The following is a 17,495-nucleotide window of genomic DNA, read 5'->3' on the forward strand; positions in this document are numbered from 1 at the left end:
AGATCTAGAGGCTGAGGGTACCATGGTGCATAACAGATACATTTCCACATAGAGACAAGTATAGAGGCTCTACAATGCTGGGGAATAAGTAGGATGCTGTGGAAGCCATAGACTTGGCTTCGTGGAATGGTCACCGCTCGCTTGCATGGAAAATTAATGTCTGAGCTGACACCCAAAGGATAGAAAGGAGTCAGTTAGCTAAACAGTGTATTACCCGGTACTCTAGAAGAGGGAAACATTTTCCCAATGCCCTGTAAAGGGGACATTTTTAAAGAGTTGGGAGAATTTGAGGACTATGCTGCAGAGTGAAGTATTTGCAATTACCGCAGTGCGCCCTGCTTCTTCACTCCTCTGCTCCTATCTCCTGGGTGGGAAGCTTCTCCCGGGGCTTCTTCTCATTATCTGCCCGATGAGTTCTAAGTCCCCTTATATTTCCCCTCCTCTCGGGAGTCTTCCCCAACCACAGCATCACCGCCCCGGAGAAACTTCCACAGTGCCTCCTTTGTGTCCTGAGGCCTCTAGTTTGTATTGTGTTAGGATGTTCCACATGTTACACAGTCAATGGCTATTTTCTGACACCTTTGTTCAGGTCTGTAAGCTGTGAGGGCAAGGGTTTTGTTTGTCCTCATCTTATTTTCCCAGGTCAGCGCAGAACAAGGCACACAGCTGATACTCAAGTTTTGGGAGTGAAAGGGAGTGGAGATAGTTTAAAATGTCTGACATTCTTGTGCCCATCTGCAAATGTTGGTCTGGGGTGTAAGACAGGCAATCTTCTCCAGACATGTATGGGGAGATGAAATTAGTTCAGAGCTTCCCAGTGCACACGTGGGATCTTTATCTCCCCAGATAACACAAGGCCAGAGTGACAGAACCACAACCCAGCCTGTTTTTAAAAGGCCTACCCAGACCATGCAGTCTTCTGGGGAGAATAATTAATTAGATTGGAATGGAGACAAAGTAGAAAGAAATGCAAATACTTGATCTCTTTTTGAGTGAAAAGATAGAGTTCTTTTTAAAGTGCAAAGCATGTTTTAGGGAATCTTTGGAGACCTGGCCCATCAGAAAAGAAACACAGGCAGGATACCAGCGGAGGAGTTCCTTTTCTTTAGTGTCTTCTTTGAGAAATAATTTTTTCTTTTCAAATGAAAGGAGAACATAGATTGTAGAAATGCCAAATGCTCAAAGAGACAGACGCTTTAAACACCCTACATGGCACCAACCACTTTCTGAGCATTTCATAAACGGACATAACCCCTACCTTCCACGGTTGCTCTCTTGGGCTGAATGGTGATGGCTCCTTCTGCAATGTCTTCGTGTTGGTACAGTGGGTTTATTTTGGACCCCCAGCTGTCTGAGCCCACCCAAAGGAAATGGCCCACTTGGTCAGCTCTTTTGGCTGCTGCAAGGATCTGCCTGCAGAAAGGAATGAGAAAAAGTACATTAGGATAAAGAACAGCTATTGAACATATGCAAATTAGGGACCAAGCAGAAGGAAAGCAAGCTACCATTTCTCAAAGAGTAAATAACTGATGCCCAAAAGTTACAGCTTTAATATAAAAAGAGACTTTCTAAAGGAAAACCATCAAAGTGGCTTGAGGAAAATAGACAAAGAGTATTAAAAGTCGACAGATAAAAAGGAGAACTATAAATGACCAATAAACTGGTCGTTCACATACATTAGAAAGGAGGAACATGTGGAATAGAATAAGATATCAAATTCACTTCTTGGATTGGCCAAATGTTTGTTTATTTTGTGTTGTGAGTTTGGCATGGGCTGGAGAAATGAGCACACTCGTTCTCTGCTGGTGGTAATGTCATTTCTGAAAGCAACGTGTTTCTTAATGAAAGGTCTTAAATTATTGATTAAAACTACAACTTAAGCTCGAACAATGTACAACCAATATTCATAAGTAAAAATTGTGTGTGTGTATATATAACAATGGCAACAAGATGCTTGAATACTAATCATAATTTATATCATTTACCTGTATACTTTAACTTCCTTGTTACTTATGCTATAAACATATGCTTGTCACTGTAAAAGAGCCAGTTAATTAAAAATAAAATAAATTACCAAAAGGGAAGCTTAGTTATTCATGGAAAAGTTATTACAATAATATTTTTGGAAGAACAGAGAATGGATAAGAGATAACTACATTAGTAAAACAGAGAAAGCTACAACTGAAATGGTATTGGTAGGTAATATCACAGGAGAAATTGTTTATTTACCTCTCAGGACTTGGAGGTACCAAGTGTCACAGAGCTGCATGGCCAAATTCAGTTGTCTTAGTTGAAAGATTGTGCATAGAATGGCAAAAGACAACACCCAGATTTGCCTCTCCTTCTCCCATGCAGGATATGGGAAATTGTGAACAGCCAAACAACAGAAGGTTGTGGGCGAGCGATGATGAGTTAAGCATGAGGGTGAGGGTGGTGAAATTGGGAGAAAGAAGTTAAGGGTACCATTAAGTATTGAAATGGTAAGACCCTCTACTAATTTACATAATTCTGAAAGCCAACCATGTGTGTTATTCCAGGAAGAAATTGCTTTTCTGAGAAAATCTGAACCCCCAGGAAAAAAAACTTAGATATTGACATAGAGGTCTTTGATGGAGTTGACCAGGTCCAGTGAGAGCCCTATCAAGCGCACAGAATTTTTTAGTCTCTAACTCAGCTGGGAACGGCTACAAATCACTCATAATTGTGGAGAACGTTCCATTTAAAATAGAAAACAACAACAAAAAAGTAACAAGGGACAAATAAACAGCAGTGTGGGATAGGGCAGAGAAAATATATGAAAAAGAACAAAAAAAACCCCCACAAAACCCCAAATACATTTAAATGAGAATTATCATATCTGTAATCAAGAGCAAGATAGAAACCAACAAAAAAGTAGGTTAATTATTAAAATATAAAATTAAAGTTACGTTAGAAGATAAAAAGAAGAAATTTCTAAAGGAAATTCTCCAGGAAGCAAAACCATAACAAAAGGGTAGAACATACACAGATAAAAGATAAGTGTTTCAAATAACGAATTCAAGGACACATACATCCAACTAATGCCATTTCCAGAACAATGTGCAGAGAAAATAAAGTGAAATGTTTTTAATAATATTTTAATGAAGAAAAAGCCAAGAAATTGAAAGTACAAGTTCCCATATTAAAAAGGCTCACCCAGCATAATATTAAGGAAAAATCAAACATGTCACAAAATTTAAGATTTCTGAATATGAGAACATCCTAAATGCTTCTATGAGAAAAATCAGGACACATGCAGGGAAATAAGCAGCAGAGAGAAAAAAATGATGAGTGATGGAGCAATGTCCCCCCACATTCTTAGGAAAATTATTTTATAATCTAAAATTCCAATAGAAATAGAATTAGCATAATCCATGGCTATTACAGATTTTTCCATCCCAAATTAGAACCTCAAGCTTCCTGCAAGATACTAGCCTGTAACTCATTAGTTACCATAGATATTTGCTGTAATAATTCTGTGCCAGGTATGATGCATTTAAAAATAAATATGTGTCTCGGCCTTACATTCCCAACTACAAAGTAAGTGTGGAGGCAAAATAAGAACATTTTTAGGCATAAAAGGCAAACATCTTTTTCTTTAATTTTCCTTTTATTAGAAAGTTATTGGAGGATAGTTCCAGCAAAATGAGGAAACAAACTATGAGTAAACATTAAAAAAAAGAAAGAAAAATTAAAAAAGAATAGAGATTTCAGGAGGGAAGTGCCCAAGACAATAATACAGGTCACCTTATTATATGGATAATAATGTAAACACTGATTTATATTGAATGGAAATCTGATAGAATGATGTTGGGAAGATAATGAAGAACTAATTAGCCAAATTAATAATTCAAAAATTACAGTACAGGCACATTATGCAGATAAGGCCTAAAGAAATAGCTTAAAGAATTAAAATTGTTGCTCAAAGAGAATAGAACCAAAGAGTTTAGAGGAATGAGACAGGAGACCAATGCTTTGCACCAAAATTATTTTAGTCATATTTTAAAAAAACATTCATTTATTATTTTCATTAAAAAATGACACACAATCAATTGTTTATACTTGATCTAGAGGTACCACTTCTACTGCTCTGCCCAAAGGAAATAACCAAGTATAACTGTCATAATCAAATGTTCATTAAAGAGACACCCAGAATACAGAGCAACAGGGAACTGGTTACATAAATAGAGTCCATCCAAAGGATGGATGGAGAGCAATTAAAAATATACTCAGTGTAATTTCCACAAGGCATTGTTAAAGAAGGAAAGTCAAATAAGCAGTTGCAAAAGACTGCTCAATTTTTATATAAGGAAATCTGGCCAAAATTTGCCTGTATTTCTGTATATACGCAGTTAAAGCTATAGGGTTATGTAAGAGCACAGAAAAATATGGATGCCAAAGGCAGGGGATATAAGGTGGAAGAAATGGTAAATACTATTTTAGCTTAAGTAAACTGAAATACATATGAAAAATATGGATAATATACAATCTGTGGTTAACAACAATCATTCACCAAGGAGCTGCTGGTAATTCTGAAGAGAATGAAAGGGTGGGGAGAAACCAAGTGAAACAAGGAATAAAGATGAAACTGACATAAATACAAAAAGTAGACATTCACCTTAACATATTTATGGAAGAGTGTGGGGTTATTTGTTAAGACAAGTAAGATTATGGTACAAAAAGTGAAACGTGAATTACAAAAAGTAAAATATAAAATTCAATGTGATCTTGATTCTGTTGGGGACAACTTATGCATGTTTAGAAAAAAAAAATTTACAAACCTCAATCCAGAATTTTTAGTGATTATCTCTGAGTGTTGGGATTTCAAGTTTTGTAGGGATTGCATAAAATCATAGTTTGTGATTATTCTCTCTCACCTTTGATTTTTCTAGATAAGCAGGAGGCAAAGTAAACTTAAGAGTGAAATAAGTCAGTCAGTGAAAGAAAAATACCACATGATCTCACTCATTAATGGATAATAAAGAACACTATAAACTGATGAACAAAAATAGATATAGAGGCAGAGAAGCATCGAACAGACTGTCAAACTTCAGCGGGAAGGCAGGGGAGGGTTGCGGGGATGGGGGTGGTAGTAAGAGATCAACTGAAAGGACTTGTATGCATGCATATAAGCATAACCAATGGACACAAGACACTGGGGGGAGCGGGGAGAGGGCATGTGCCGGAAGGTAGGGGAGGCCAGGGGAAGGTCAATGGGGGAAAAAATGAGACATATGTACTACTATTTGTAATACTTTAAACAATAAAATAAAATTTTTTAAAAAAGAGTTCCTTTTACTAAACAGCAACAGCAAAAACTTCTCCACATTTTTCAATGAACTTAAAATAGCCATGTATTGCTTTATGATCAGAATAAAGTGTCCAGAAAAGAATCTATTCTTGTCTAAAATCCAAATTATTAGTATGCATGACTGATTCAGCACCTATCTCAGTTTCAAATTCTAGATGTTAATATCTTCTCACTGCTATTCTCCAACAAGGTATTTCAAGTTAATGTTCTAAGAAATCTCAAAATTTCCAATCTACAGTGTAAATTTCCTGAAAACAGAAATAACATAACATTGTAGGTCATTACTACTCTTCAGACATCAGTGTGTTTCAGATCATGTTCTGGAAGACACTTACATATGCACTGAATTCTATTACTGTGCTCAAGAGCCATTACTCCTATCATTACTACAAATCACAGTATAAAATAATAAACACACAAACAAGCCTCAACACACAAAAATAGCACATTTATTAAGAGGATTATATACATTTTTATATCCCAAATTAAAACCTTACACTACCTGAAAATCAAGAGTATTAAAACTAATTTATCACCATTGCCATTTGCAGTAAAACTTTTATGTGCTGTGTATGATGAATTTAAAAATACAGCTCTCTCTCTCTCTATCTCTCTTTTTCTTTCTCTCTCTCTCCCTCTTACTTCTCTCTCTAAAATTAATAAAAAAGATATCCTTTGGTGAGAATTAAAATAAAAGTAAAAATAAACACAAAGCCACACCTTATCAATGTATTACATATTTTTAAATGTATAAAATATGTATGAAAAAGATATATGAGATGATTAAGAAAGGTATCAATAGAGTTGACAAAACCTGGAGCAAAAAAACAGGGTTATATTATGAAATAAAAATTCGCTGAAATAACTAAATCACAAAGTATGAAAGAAAATGCCCTAAGAGCAAAATAGTCAGCATTTTATAAGGAGAGAAATAAGGGGTGATCAGAAACAGTGCCCATAGAGAAGAGGCTGTTTGAAGTAAACCTTGAAGAACAGACACACTTGCAACAGGTAGAGAAAGAGAGAAGAAACACTACAAACAAAAGCCATGATGGAGGAGGGACCAGGAGGTATTGCAGGACCAGAGTCATGCCTTTTGGGAGGAGAACTGGGAGAGTGGAGAGGAGTTATAGCTGTTAAAATAGAACCACTTGTGAAGACATCATGAAGGTCAGCAAGGCAAGCCTGTATTTAAATTATTAGATAGTGGGCATTTGACTAGGCATTTTGTTCACCCATTGAATGCCATTTATTAAGAATATCCTATGTACTGAGTACTGTAATAGGGCCTGAGGACACCCAGCCCCCCAACAACCCTCCCCTCTGGCAACCATCAGTCTGTTCTCTGCATCTTTTGCTTGTTTGCTTTTTGGTCTTTAGATTGTACATATAAGTAAAATCATTTGATATTTGTTTTTCTCTGTCTAACATGTCACTTAGAGTAATAATGCCCTCTTGGTCCATCCATGCTGTGACACAAGGTAAGATTTCATTCTTTTTTATGGCCATTACATACATGTACCACAGCTTTTCTGGCAAGTTGAAATTAATATAAAGTAATACTGAATGTAAACTATAATTGAAAAATAAAAATTTAAAGCCTCAGATTAAAAAATAAACAAAAATAATATCAGCAAAGAATATCATAAATTGGAAGTGGTTCTAAAAGATTAATGTAGTATAGGCTGGAATAAAAACAAAGAGCCATCATCTCTACCCTGCTATGGTTCTACCCTAATGATGCTTATGGATTAATGGAGAACACAAATGCTAAATTTTAAAAAAAATTAAATGATATAAAACGACAACTGTGACACAAACTACGAAGAATTTTCCAAAGCTGCATTGCTCAGAGAAATCAACATTGTTCAGAAAGCAATGGTAGAGAGGTCATCAGGCAATGAAGTGGGGAAGCAAACAGTGTTCTCAGCAGGTGGAAGAGAACGTGCAGAGACCCGGAGGAGGAAACACAAATGGGCCCAGTGCCTACTCTGTAGCAGTCATGAGGGAGCATGGAGTGAGGTATTCCTAGGGTAGCTGAGGCAGAATCACCATAAAAACTGCTCCAAAGGATTTTGATTGTATTGATGAGAGAACTGAGGCCTCCAAAGTTGGAAAGCAAGACAGGGAGGGGCGCCGGCCAAGGCGAGACAGTGCTCATTTAAGTAGCGTACAAACCTCAGCTTTCCCAACCTCGGGTTCACACGCTGCATTGAACAGTCCTGACACCCATGATCAGAGCTTAATACTGGCAAGATGGGTGGATTCAGAGGCAGCATGTAGGGCACTGGGAAGGGAAAGATGCAGACTGGGAGGCTGGCCATGATGATCCTATATAATAAAAGCCTAATATGCAAATCGACCAAACGGTGGAACGACCAGTCACTATGATGCACACTGACCATCAGGGGGAAGACGCTCAAAGCAGGAGCTGCCCCCAGCCCACAGGCCCCAGGCCAGCCAAGGCGGGTGCCAGTGGGGGCCCCCTGATTGTCCCACTGGTCACCCTGCAGATCAGCCCTAATCAGATCGGCCCTGATTGTCAGCCAGGCCTAGGGACCCTACCCGTGTACAAATTCCATGCACCAGGCCTCTAGTAATGCAATAATCCCAGCAGGATGGAATAACAGGCTGGGCCCATAGATTTACCCTTGATAAAAGATATTAACCTTCAAATTAAATAATGTAGTATTTTAAACTATAAGGCAAAGATCTCATAAAACCTACACAGCTCTTTTACATAAGCAGAAGCGTTAGCTGCACAACCTCTTTATAAGACAATATTCATATATTGTTTAAGAAGGGACATATCTTTGTCCTGGAAACTTCTTTTCTAGGAATTTATGAATACATAGACTATAAATGTATAAAATAATAGATTTGTATATTATTATACATTTGTAGATATTATTATATCTTCACACATATATATGTTACATACCATGTGTATACTTATATTTGTGCATGCAGATTTTTGAAAAAGGAGGTTTACTGCAGCATTATTTATGGTTATAAAACTCTGTAATCAAACTTAAATGTCAATCAATAAGGGGGCAGTTAGATGATTTACAATATAGATATAAAATGAAATTCTGCACGGCTATTAAAAAGACTGAATAGATTTATAGGTACTGGCATTCAAGGACTTCCACGACACAATGGTAAGTGAGGGCTAGCAAGGAGGGGAGGAGGATGTACACACAGTATGTAGTGGTTTGTGTAAAAGACGGACCGCCCCCAGAAGAACCTGTAAGAAACTGGGAGGCACAACTTGTCAGCTAGGGAACAGGATGAAGGGGCTTTTACTTTCCCCCAGATCTTTGTATTGTTTCTGAGTTTTTAATCACGTGTAATTACACTTTATTCTAAAAAAGATAAATAAATAAGGATTCTTGGTCAGGCTGGTGGCGGTAAGTAAAGAAAGCGGGGGGTGTTTGGGTTCTAGAAACACTTTAGAGGTTAGCTCTTCATGGCGTGGCCAAGAATGCAGCAAATGAGGAAAAAAGGAAAGTCGAGATTACAATCAGATTTTTCACTCCAAGGAGGATGGAGATGAGGAAAGAGAGAGGAAAAGGTAGATCGAGAATGTAGAGGTGTGGCAAGTGTGGTTTTGAACATATGGAATCTGAAGCTGCAGCAATCTAGCCAGCATTATGACATTTTTCTTTTACATTAAGAGGAACATTCTTTGGGTAAGTCCGTTACATTTGGATAGATTTTTAATAAAAGAAACTTGCAAAGGTCTAGTGGTTTTCTCTTTTTATAAGTACAGTGGGACCTTGACTTACGAGTTTAATTCGCTCCGTGACAGAGCTCGTAACTCAAATTATTCGTATGTCAAATCAAAAAGTGAACGAGTGAGACACGTGATGCTGGGCTGATGTTGTGGCATTCACTGTGACGTTCGCTGCGCCAACTAGCGGTGGGGTATCTGAAGCTGGCTTGTAACCCGAATTTTAGCTCGCAACTCAAAGCAAAAAATCGGCCGAGAGACGGCTCGTATCTCGAAAAACTCGTTAGTAGGGACACTCGTAAGTCAAGGCCCCACTGTAATCAAATCCATTATTTTGCTAATAGGTGGGAAAGACAGGACAGGACAGCAGCACAGGGCCGCTTCCATGGTTCACAGTAATCGTGTGTGCGGTAGAAAGCACATACAGACTTGGCCACTGTGTGATTATAGAGTTGATTCTTTGCTCTCTTTTCCGCTATCTCCGCCAGTATCGGGATCTTCCTTTTTGCTAACTTTGCAGCATGCATACTAACAAATGTCACCAGTCATCCTTACTTTATATCCTCATCGTTGGCAAAAATCACGACGGCCCTGGAGTTGGGGGTGTCCAGGAGCTGTTTGATAATCTTATCAAAGTCAATGGTCCTGTCTTTGCGCTCCTGGGGGATTCTCACGGACTGGGCAATGCAGAGCCCACCTGTTTAAGAAAAGAAAGCAGAGTGTCAATCAAATTCCCAAAGACACCAGAGAAAGTAACCGGGGGGGAGGGGATTTTGAATTCTGAGTGCACAGCACTTTTTTAGTGACGTTGCTGAATGAGGAAGGCTTAAGACATATGCAGAGTCCTGAGTTATTGTTCATACTTGGTGCACCATCTGTGGTATTACACAGCCTCATCCCCTTTGTAATGCACTTGTAAATGGCTAATTATGCCCAGGGATACCAATCTTTGATTCTGGGGAGGCCAGGTGAGGTTCACAAAGTGGGTAGGGGGTCTTCAAATGAATGCAATACATTACAATAAAGCTATAATCAATAAACTAAATAATAATAATAATGATAGGAACAGGTAAATCTTATCTCTGTGACTTCTCTAGAGTTTGCATTCCATTACTTTATATTTTTTCCTTCATACCCATCCCAACATTTCAAGCTCAGAGCCAATGAAGTAAATCTAAAAATAAAACAATGACAAAAACACCACCAACAACTATTATAAATCATAATAGCACATTTTTATTTACCATGTACTATGTGCCAAACCACAATTGTTTCATGTATGTTACCTCACCTTTAAAATCTTATAACATTAGCCATTTTATGCGAGAAGAGGATTAAATAAATTAATTAATTTACTCCAGATTTCTCAAAGCTATATTAATATTAACTGATATGATGAATTTGAAGACAGAGAAATATGCAGCCATTTCCTAAGCAACTGATAAACGCCCCACAGCACCACCTCTTGCTTATTAGTAGTTCCTGGGTCAAGTACTCTAAATCATCCATGAGTCAGAGAGGAAGTGTCAAGGAAAATTAAGAAAATATTTCTAACTAAGTGAAAATATAAGTGCAACAGATTAAAATGCATAGATTAAAGCTAAAGTGGTAGTTAGAGGGAAATACATATAATTAAATGCTTACATTAGAAAAGAAGAATTCCAATATAAACAACTGAGGCTTTTAGGTCAAGAAATAAGAGAAAGGATATTGTACTAGTAAACAACTTTATGCTAATATATCCAGCAACTGAAATGGAATCATTCCCTGAAAGATGTAAACTACCAAAACTGAATGAATAGATACCCTGCCCTAGCCAGTTTGGCTCAGTGGGAGGAGCGTTGGCCTGCGGACTGAAGGGTCCCGGGTTCAATTCCAGTCAAGGGCACATACCTGGGCTGTGGGCTCCATTCCCAGTAGGGGGCGTGCAGGAGGCAGCCAATCAATGATTCTCATCATTGATGCTTCTATCCCTCTCTTCTTCTCCCTTCCTCTCTGAAATCATTTTTTTAAAAGTCTCAATGTTTAAAAAAAAGAATAGACAACTGCCGTGACCGGTTTGGCTCAGTGGATGGAGTGTCGGCCTGCGGACTGAAGGGTCCCGGGTTCGATTCCGGTCAAGGGCATGTACCCTGGTTTCGGGCGCATCCCCAGTGGGGGGTGTGCAGGGGGCAGCTGATCGATGTTTCTCTCTCATCGATGTTTCTGGCTCTCTGTCCCTCTCCCTTCCTCTCTGTGAAAAATCAATAAAATATATTTTAAAAAAAAAAGAATAGACAACCTAATTAATCTTATATATATTTTAAAATACCAAATTCACAGTTTTGAAAAAAAATTCATAAATGAAATATCCAGGCTCAGATATTTTCACTGATGGAGTCTATCCAACAATTAACAAATAAATAAAATATAATACCCACAATCCCTTCCAGAAAATAGAAGAGGAGAGAACTATCACTCATTTTATAAGACAGTATGGAAGACCCAAATCAAATAAAGAGATTACACAAACAAAAAAAGAAAAAATAAAGATTATACTTGCAAAAATCCTAAAAAAAAAATTTACCAAAACAAATACATCATGAACAAGTGGATTTCATTCAAGGACAACAAAACTGATTCGTTATTCAAAAATCAATTATAATGTCCATATTATCAGATTAAATAAAAAAATTTTAAAATCACATGATGACCTTAATACATACAGAAAAAGCACTTAATAACATTCAATATACATTTATGATAAAAATTATAAACGTGGGTTAGAGGAGAAATAGTTTAGCCTAATAATAGGCATCTGCAAAAAGCCTAGGAATAACGAGCATCATACTTAATAGCAAGAAACCCCTAGTCAAGAGTGCTGTTTTTTATCAACCCTTTTCAACATTGGACTGGACGTCCTGTCAGATGAACCAGGGAAGTAAAAGAAACAAAAGGTGTACAGGTTTCAAAAGAAAAAAGAAAAGTGTCTCTACTTGCATATTGTCCATATCCACTCCTACTCCAAAGAAACTGCCCCAAATCTCTTAAAATTAAAACGTGAGTTAAGCAAGGTTATGGGGTATAAATTCAAAATACAAAAGGCAATCATATACCTATATGTCAGGAATGAACAAATGAAATTTTAAACTAAAAACAACATCACCCAAAATGCAGTGCTTATTTATAAGTCTAACAAAATACGTCTGGGACCTATATGTTGAAAACTATAAAATATGGCTAAATGAAATTTAAAAATAATTTGAATAAATTCTACCCAATTTTATCTATAGATTCAATGCAATTGCAACCAAAATCTCAAGCTTTTTAGCCCTGGCCAGGTGGCTCAGTTGGTTGGACCATCTTCCCATATACCAAAAGGTTGCAGGTTCCATTCCTGGTCAGGGCACATATCTAAATTGGGAGTTCGATGCCCGGTGGGGGCCCATGGGAGTGGCATCTGATCCCTTTTCTCTCTCACATTCATATCTATCTATCTCTCTATCTCTATCTCTATCTCTATCTCTATCTCTATCTCTATCTCTATCTCTATCTCTATCTCTATCTCTATCTCTATCTCTATCTCTATCTCTATCTCTATCTCTATCTCTATCTCTATCTCTATCTCTATCTCTATCTCTATCTCTATCTCTATCTCTATCTCTATTGTTATTAACTTAATTAGGGTACTCCTAAGGCTTAGGAAGAGCCACACTCAAGGGGCCAAAGAGCCGCATGTGGCTCGCTAACCGCAGTTTGCCGACCACAGGTCTATCTAAAAAAATCAATGAACATATCCTCAGGTGAGGCTTAAAAAAATCTCAAGCTTTTTCAAAATGTAGCAACCCCTAATTCTAACATTTATCAGAAAGGCAAAAAATCAAACCATAGCATAGTTGATGGGTACTTATAGAGCAGTAGGACATCCTTAGCGCTGCTGTGGAGGTAGGAGAGGCTTCCCCCACCACCAACACTGTGCTTGCCAGCCTTGAGACTTGCCTCTGGCTGAGCAGTGCTCCCCCTGTGGGAGCACACTGACCACCAGGGACAGCTCCTGCATTGAGCATCTTCCCCCTGGTGGTCAGTGCAGGTCTTGTCATAGCAACCAGTCCTGCTGTTGAGCTGAAACCTGCTCTCCAACATTCCCCAAGGGGTCCCAGATTGTGAGAGGGTGCAGGCCAGGCCGAGTGACCCAACCTATGCACAATTGGGGCAGGGAAGGATGTAGGAGGTTGACCAGCTGGGGAGGGACCCTGGGAGGGCACCAGGGTGTGTCCAGCACATCTCACTCAGTCCTGATTGGCTGGACCCCAGCAGCAAGCTAACCTACCTGTTGGAGCATCTGCCCCCTGGTGGTCAGTGCACATCATAGCAAGCGGTTGAGCAACCTTAGCATATCATTAGCATATTACGCTTTGATTGGTTGAATGGCTGACTGGATGACCAGACACTTAGCATATTAGGCTTTTATTGTACAGGATGGAATAGAAAAGAGGTCCAGAAATAGACCAACATAAATGAAGTCAACTAATTCTTGGCAAAGTGCAAAGAAAATCAATGGGGAAATGATAGTCTTTCCCACAGATGCTGAAACAAATGGGTACCCCTATGCAGAAGTAATGAATCTTGACATATAACTCATACTGTATCCAAAAATTAACTCGAAATGGATGATAGATCTAAGTGTAGAGTGTGAAACTAGAAAACTTTTAGAAGAAAATGGAAACTCTGTATAACTTTAGGTTTGGCAATAAGTTTTTTGATATGACAACAAAAAGCATAATCAATACATAAAAAATTGATGAATTGCATTTTATAAAAGTTTAAAACTTGTTTTATAAAAAATAGTATTAAGAAAATGAAAACATAAGCCCGAGTCTGGGGGTTGAGGAATTACCATAATATATAAAGCACTCTTAAACTCAGCAGTGAAAACAGAACAACAACAAAACTCAAGATGGGCATACCATCTGAATAGACACTTATAAGAAAAGATACAGAAATGGCAAATAAGCACATGAAAAGATGCTCAATATCAGTCATTAGGGAAATGCTAGTAAAACACAATAATTTATCACTAATGGCATTTTGATTTTTTTTTAAGCTAACAATACCAAATGCTGGAGAAGATGCAGAGCAATAGAAATTCTTGTTCATTGCTGATGGGAATGCACAATGGTACAGCCACTTGGAAAATACTTCAGCATTCCAAAAATGGTAAATACAGAATTAATATGCCAAGCAGAAGTTTTAATCCTAGCTGTTTATCCAAATGTATTGAAAACTTATGTTCACACAAGTGTACTCACAAATGTTTATAGCAACTTTATTCATAATCACTAAAACTGGAAATAGCTAAGACATCTGTTGAAAGGTGAATGGATAAACAAACTGTGGTACATCCACAATAGACTACTCCTCAGGAACAACAAAAGAACTACTGATTTGTGGAAGAACATGAGTAAATGTTAAATGCATTTTTCCATGTGAAAGAAATCAAATGAAAAAGACTGCATAATGCAGCATTCTATTCATATGACAGTCTAGAAAAAAACAAACAAACAGGGGAGAAAAGTAGATCAGTGGATGCCAGCGGTTGGGAGAGAAAGGAGGGGTTGACTAAAAGGGACCACAGAAGGGATTTGGGGGTATGGAAATACTCTGTGTGTTACTGTGGTGGCAGACACCTGACTCTGGAACTTACCAAGAACACACCACAATAATTCAACTTTACTTTTGGAAAAATTTTAAAAAATCAATCAGCATATCAAAGGACCCAGAATGGAATGCAGACTTTGACAAATGTACTCTAAGTGTATTATGAACATATGAGGAAATTTCACTGAAGGAGATGAGTAAAAAGGAGATGACCTAAATAACTGGAAAAAATAATATTTGACTGAAAACTCTAAGACTCAGTTGGAAGGTGGAGGGAGTAAGGTGGAGGGAGGGAGGGAGGGAAGGAGGGAGGGAGGGGGAGAGAGAGAGAGAGAGAGAGAGAGAGAGACTTCATACATGGGTTGTATACTATCCACTGAGAAGCCCAGAAGCAATGACATCCCATGGCCACCAGCACACCTAGTGCCCGGATGTTGGTTTTGAAACACCATCTTTCAACCAAAAGAACCGAGTCCCTTTAGAGAAGTGGCTTATTTTAAGACTGGGGCAGGGCATATACAAGAGACTGTAGTGGCAGGAAGCCAGAAGTATACAAAGGAAAATAAAATTAGGTATGTCAAAAGGACAGAGGAGCCACCTGAAAGAGCATCTAATGAACGAAGCTAGGACAATAGGAAAAACAAATGAAATAACTATGGTATTGAATGATCATCCAAAGAGTACAACACACATGCATGAACAAATAAATGACTAAACAAATAAATGACTAAACAAATATGAGAGAAGGAATGGATGTTACAGAACAATTCCAAAGAACAAATATAGAATGAATAAGGAAATGGCATACATATCACTATTAGAACATTATAATAGTAACTAGAGGCCCAGTGCACAGATTCGTGCACATTGAAAGGAAATTAATTAGAAGGTGGCCAACAGGGCAGGACTGGGCGAGACGAGCCGGACACACCCTAGAGCTAACCTCCAGCTGGCCACACCTGGGGCGACGCCACAGCTCAAAGGGCATCTGCAGAACAAGCGGGTCCTTCTGGCAGGTGGGGTCCCTTGTCCTGGCCTGTGGGGATCTGGCTGAAACCGGCAGTCTGACATCACCCGAGGGGTCCCGGAGTGTGAGAGGGCACTCTGCAAAGTTGCTGTTGCTCGGCAGCTCCTGCATTGAGCATCTGCCCCCTGGTGGTCATTGCACATCATACCTACTGGCTGGTCGGCCAGTCGGCAGGTCAGCCGGTTGCTTAGGCTTATATATATATATAGATAGATATAGATTGCTGCACATAAGACCCACTGATGAATGCTAAAATCAATATGGGAAACTGTAAGGAAACACGTAACCTTTATCTCCCCCAAAATATTTACTAGTTATTCTGGTGGTTTTAACATATGCCTGCAATTTCTTTGATTCTCTTCCTTTGAAGAGATGGAAATTAATTCCCCTACCTTCAGGCTGGACTTAGTGACTTGCTTCTAAAGATATGTGTTTGTTTGTTTGTTTGTTTGTTTGTTTGTTTGTTTGTTTGTTTGTTTGTTTGTTTGTTTGTTTGTTTGTTTGTTTGTTTGTTTGTTTGTTTGTTTGTTTGTTTGTTTGTTTGTTTGTTTGTTTGTTTGTTTGTTTGTTTGTTTGTTTGTTTGTTTGTTTGTTTGTTTGTTTGTTTGTTTGTTTGTTTGTTTGTTTGTTTGTTTGTTTGTTTGTTTGTTTGTTTGTTTGTTTGTTTGTTTGTTTGTTTGTTTGTTTGTTTGTTTGTTTGTTTGTTTGTTTGTTTGTTTGTTTGTTTGTTTGTTTGTTTGTTTGGTGAGAGGGCACTCTGCAAAGTTGCTGTTGCTCGGCAGCTCCTGCATTGAGCATCTGCCCCCTGGTGGTCATTGCACATCATACCTACTGGCTGGTCGGCCAGTCGGCAGGTCAGCCGGTTGCTTAGGCTTATATATATATATAGATAGATATAGATTGCTGCACATAAGACCCACTGATGAATGCTAAAATCAATATGGGAAACTGTAAGGAAACACGTAACCTTTATCTCCCCCAAAATATTTACTAGTTATTCTGGTGGTTTTAACATATGCCTGCAATTTCTTTGATTCTCTTCCTTTGAAGAGATGGAAATTAATTCCCCTACCTTCAGGCTGGACTTAGTGACTTGCTTCTAAAGATATGTGTTTGTTTGTTTGTTTGTTTGTTTGTTTGTTTTTAAAAAGAGTAACTTAATGGTGGAGAAATCTGAGAGACCTGAATCACTAAGTTAATATCAATACTGACAAGTCAGGTTGATTTCATGAGACCCCTCATATGATGTGATGATCAGGGCACCCCACTTGTATCTTATTCTCCGGCCAAATCATGAGAAAAATCCAAATTGAGGAACATTCTATGAAATATCTGTCTTGTGATCCTCAAAACTGTCAAGATCATGAAATAAAAGATTGAGAAACTGAAAACTGAATTGGATCCTGGAACAGAATACAGGACATTTGTGTAAAAACTTGTAAAATCTGTATAAGTTCTGTAGCTGAGTTAATGGTATTTCTCCATTGTTAATTTCTCAGCATTGATAAATGTACACTGCTTATTTAAGGTATTTATATTTGTGTTAACTAGGAGAGGGGTACATGAGAATTCTATTTTTGCAATTCTTCTATAAATCTAAAATTATTTCCAAAAAATTTACATTTATTAATACATAGACACTGAGTGGCCAGATTATTATGACCACCTGACGTTTGTAGGCAAATTAGCCATACACTGCATCGTATGGGATATGGAAGCCGAAGGCCTGTTCGAACACCTTTGCTGTCTGCAGTTACCAAGATAAAACA

The 17,495-nt window shown here is 38.1% G+C and overlaps 1 protein-coding gene across 1 annotated transcript in view; it reads right to left on the reverse strand.

Moving 5' to 3' along the window:
- Positions 1 to 1,258: 1,258 nt before the first annotated feature.
- Positions 1,259 to 17,495, reverse strand: part of LOC102258093 (metabotropic glutamate receptor 7) — a gene marked incomplete at its 3' end in the record, with an annotated part of 416,098 nt that continues 399,861 nt past the window's right edge. Inside the window, exons 3-4 of the mRNA XM_005862382.2 lie at positions 9,618 to 9,759; positions 1,259 to 1,413 (exon numbers count right to left, since the gene is read on the reverse strand). Coding sequence (XP_005862444.1) covers positions 1,259 to 1,413; positions 9,618 to 9,759 — 297 coding nt within the window. The remainder of the gene's footprint in view (positions 1,414 to 9,617; positions 9,760 to 17,495) is intronic.

Source organism: Myotis brandtii, unplaced genomic scaffold (genome assembly GCF_000412655.1).
Source record: "Myotis brandtii unplaced genomic scaffold, ASM41265v1 scaffold1647, whole genome shotgun sequence".
NCBI classification, from domain to species: domain Eukaryota; kingdom Metazoa; phylum Chordata; class Mammalia; order Chiroptera; family Vespertilionidae; genus Myotis; species Myotis brandtii.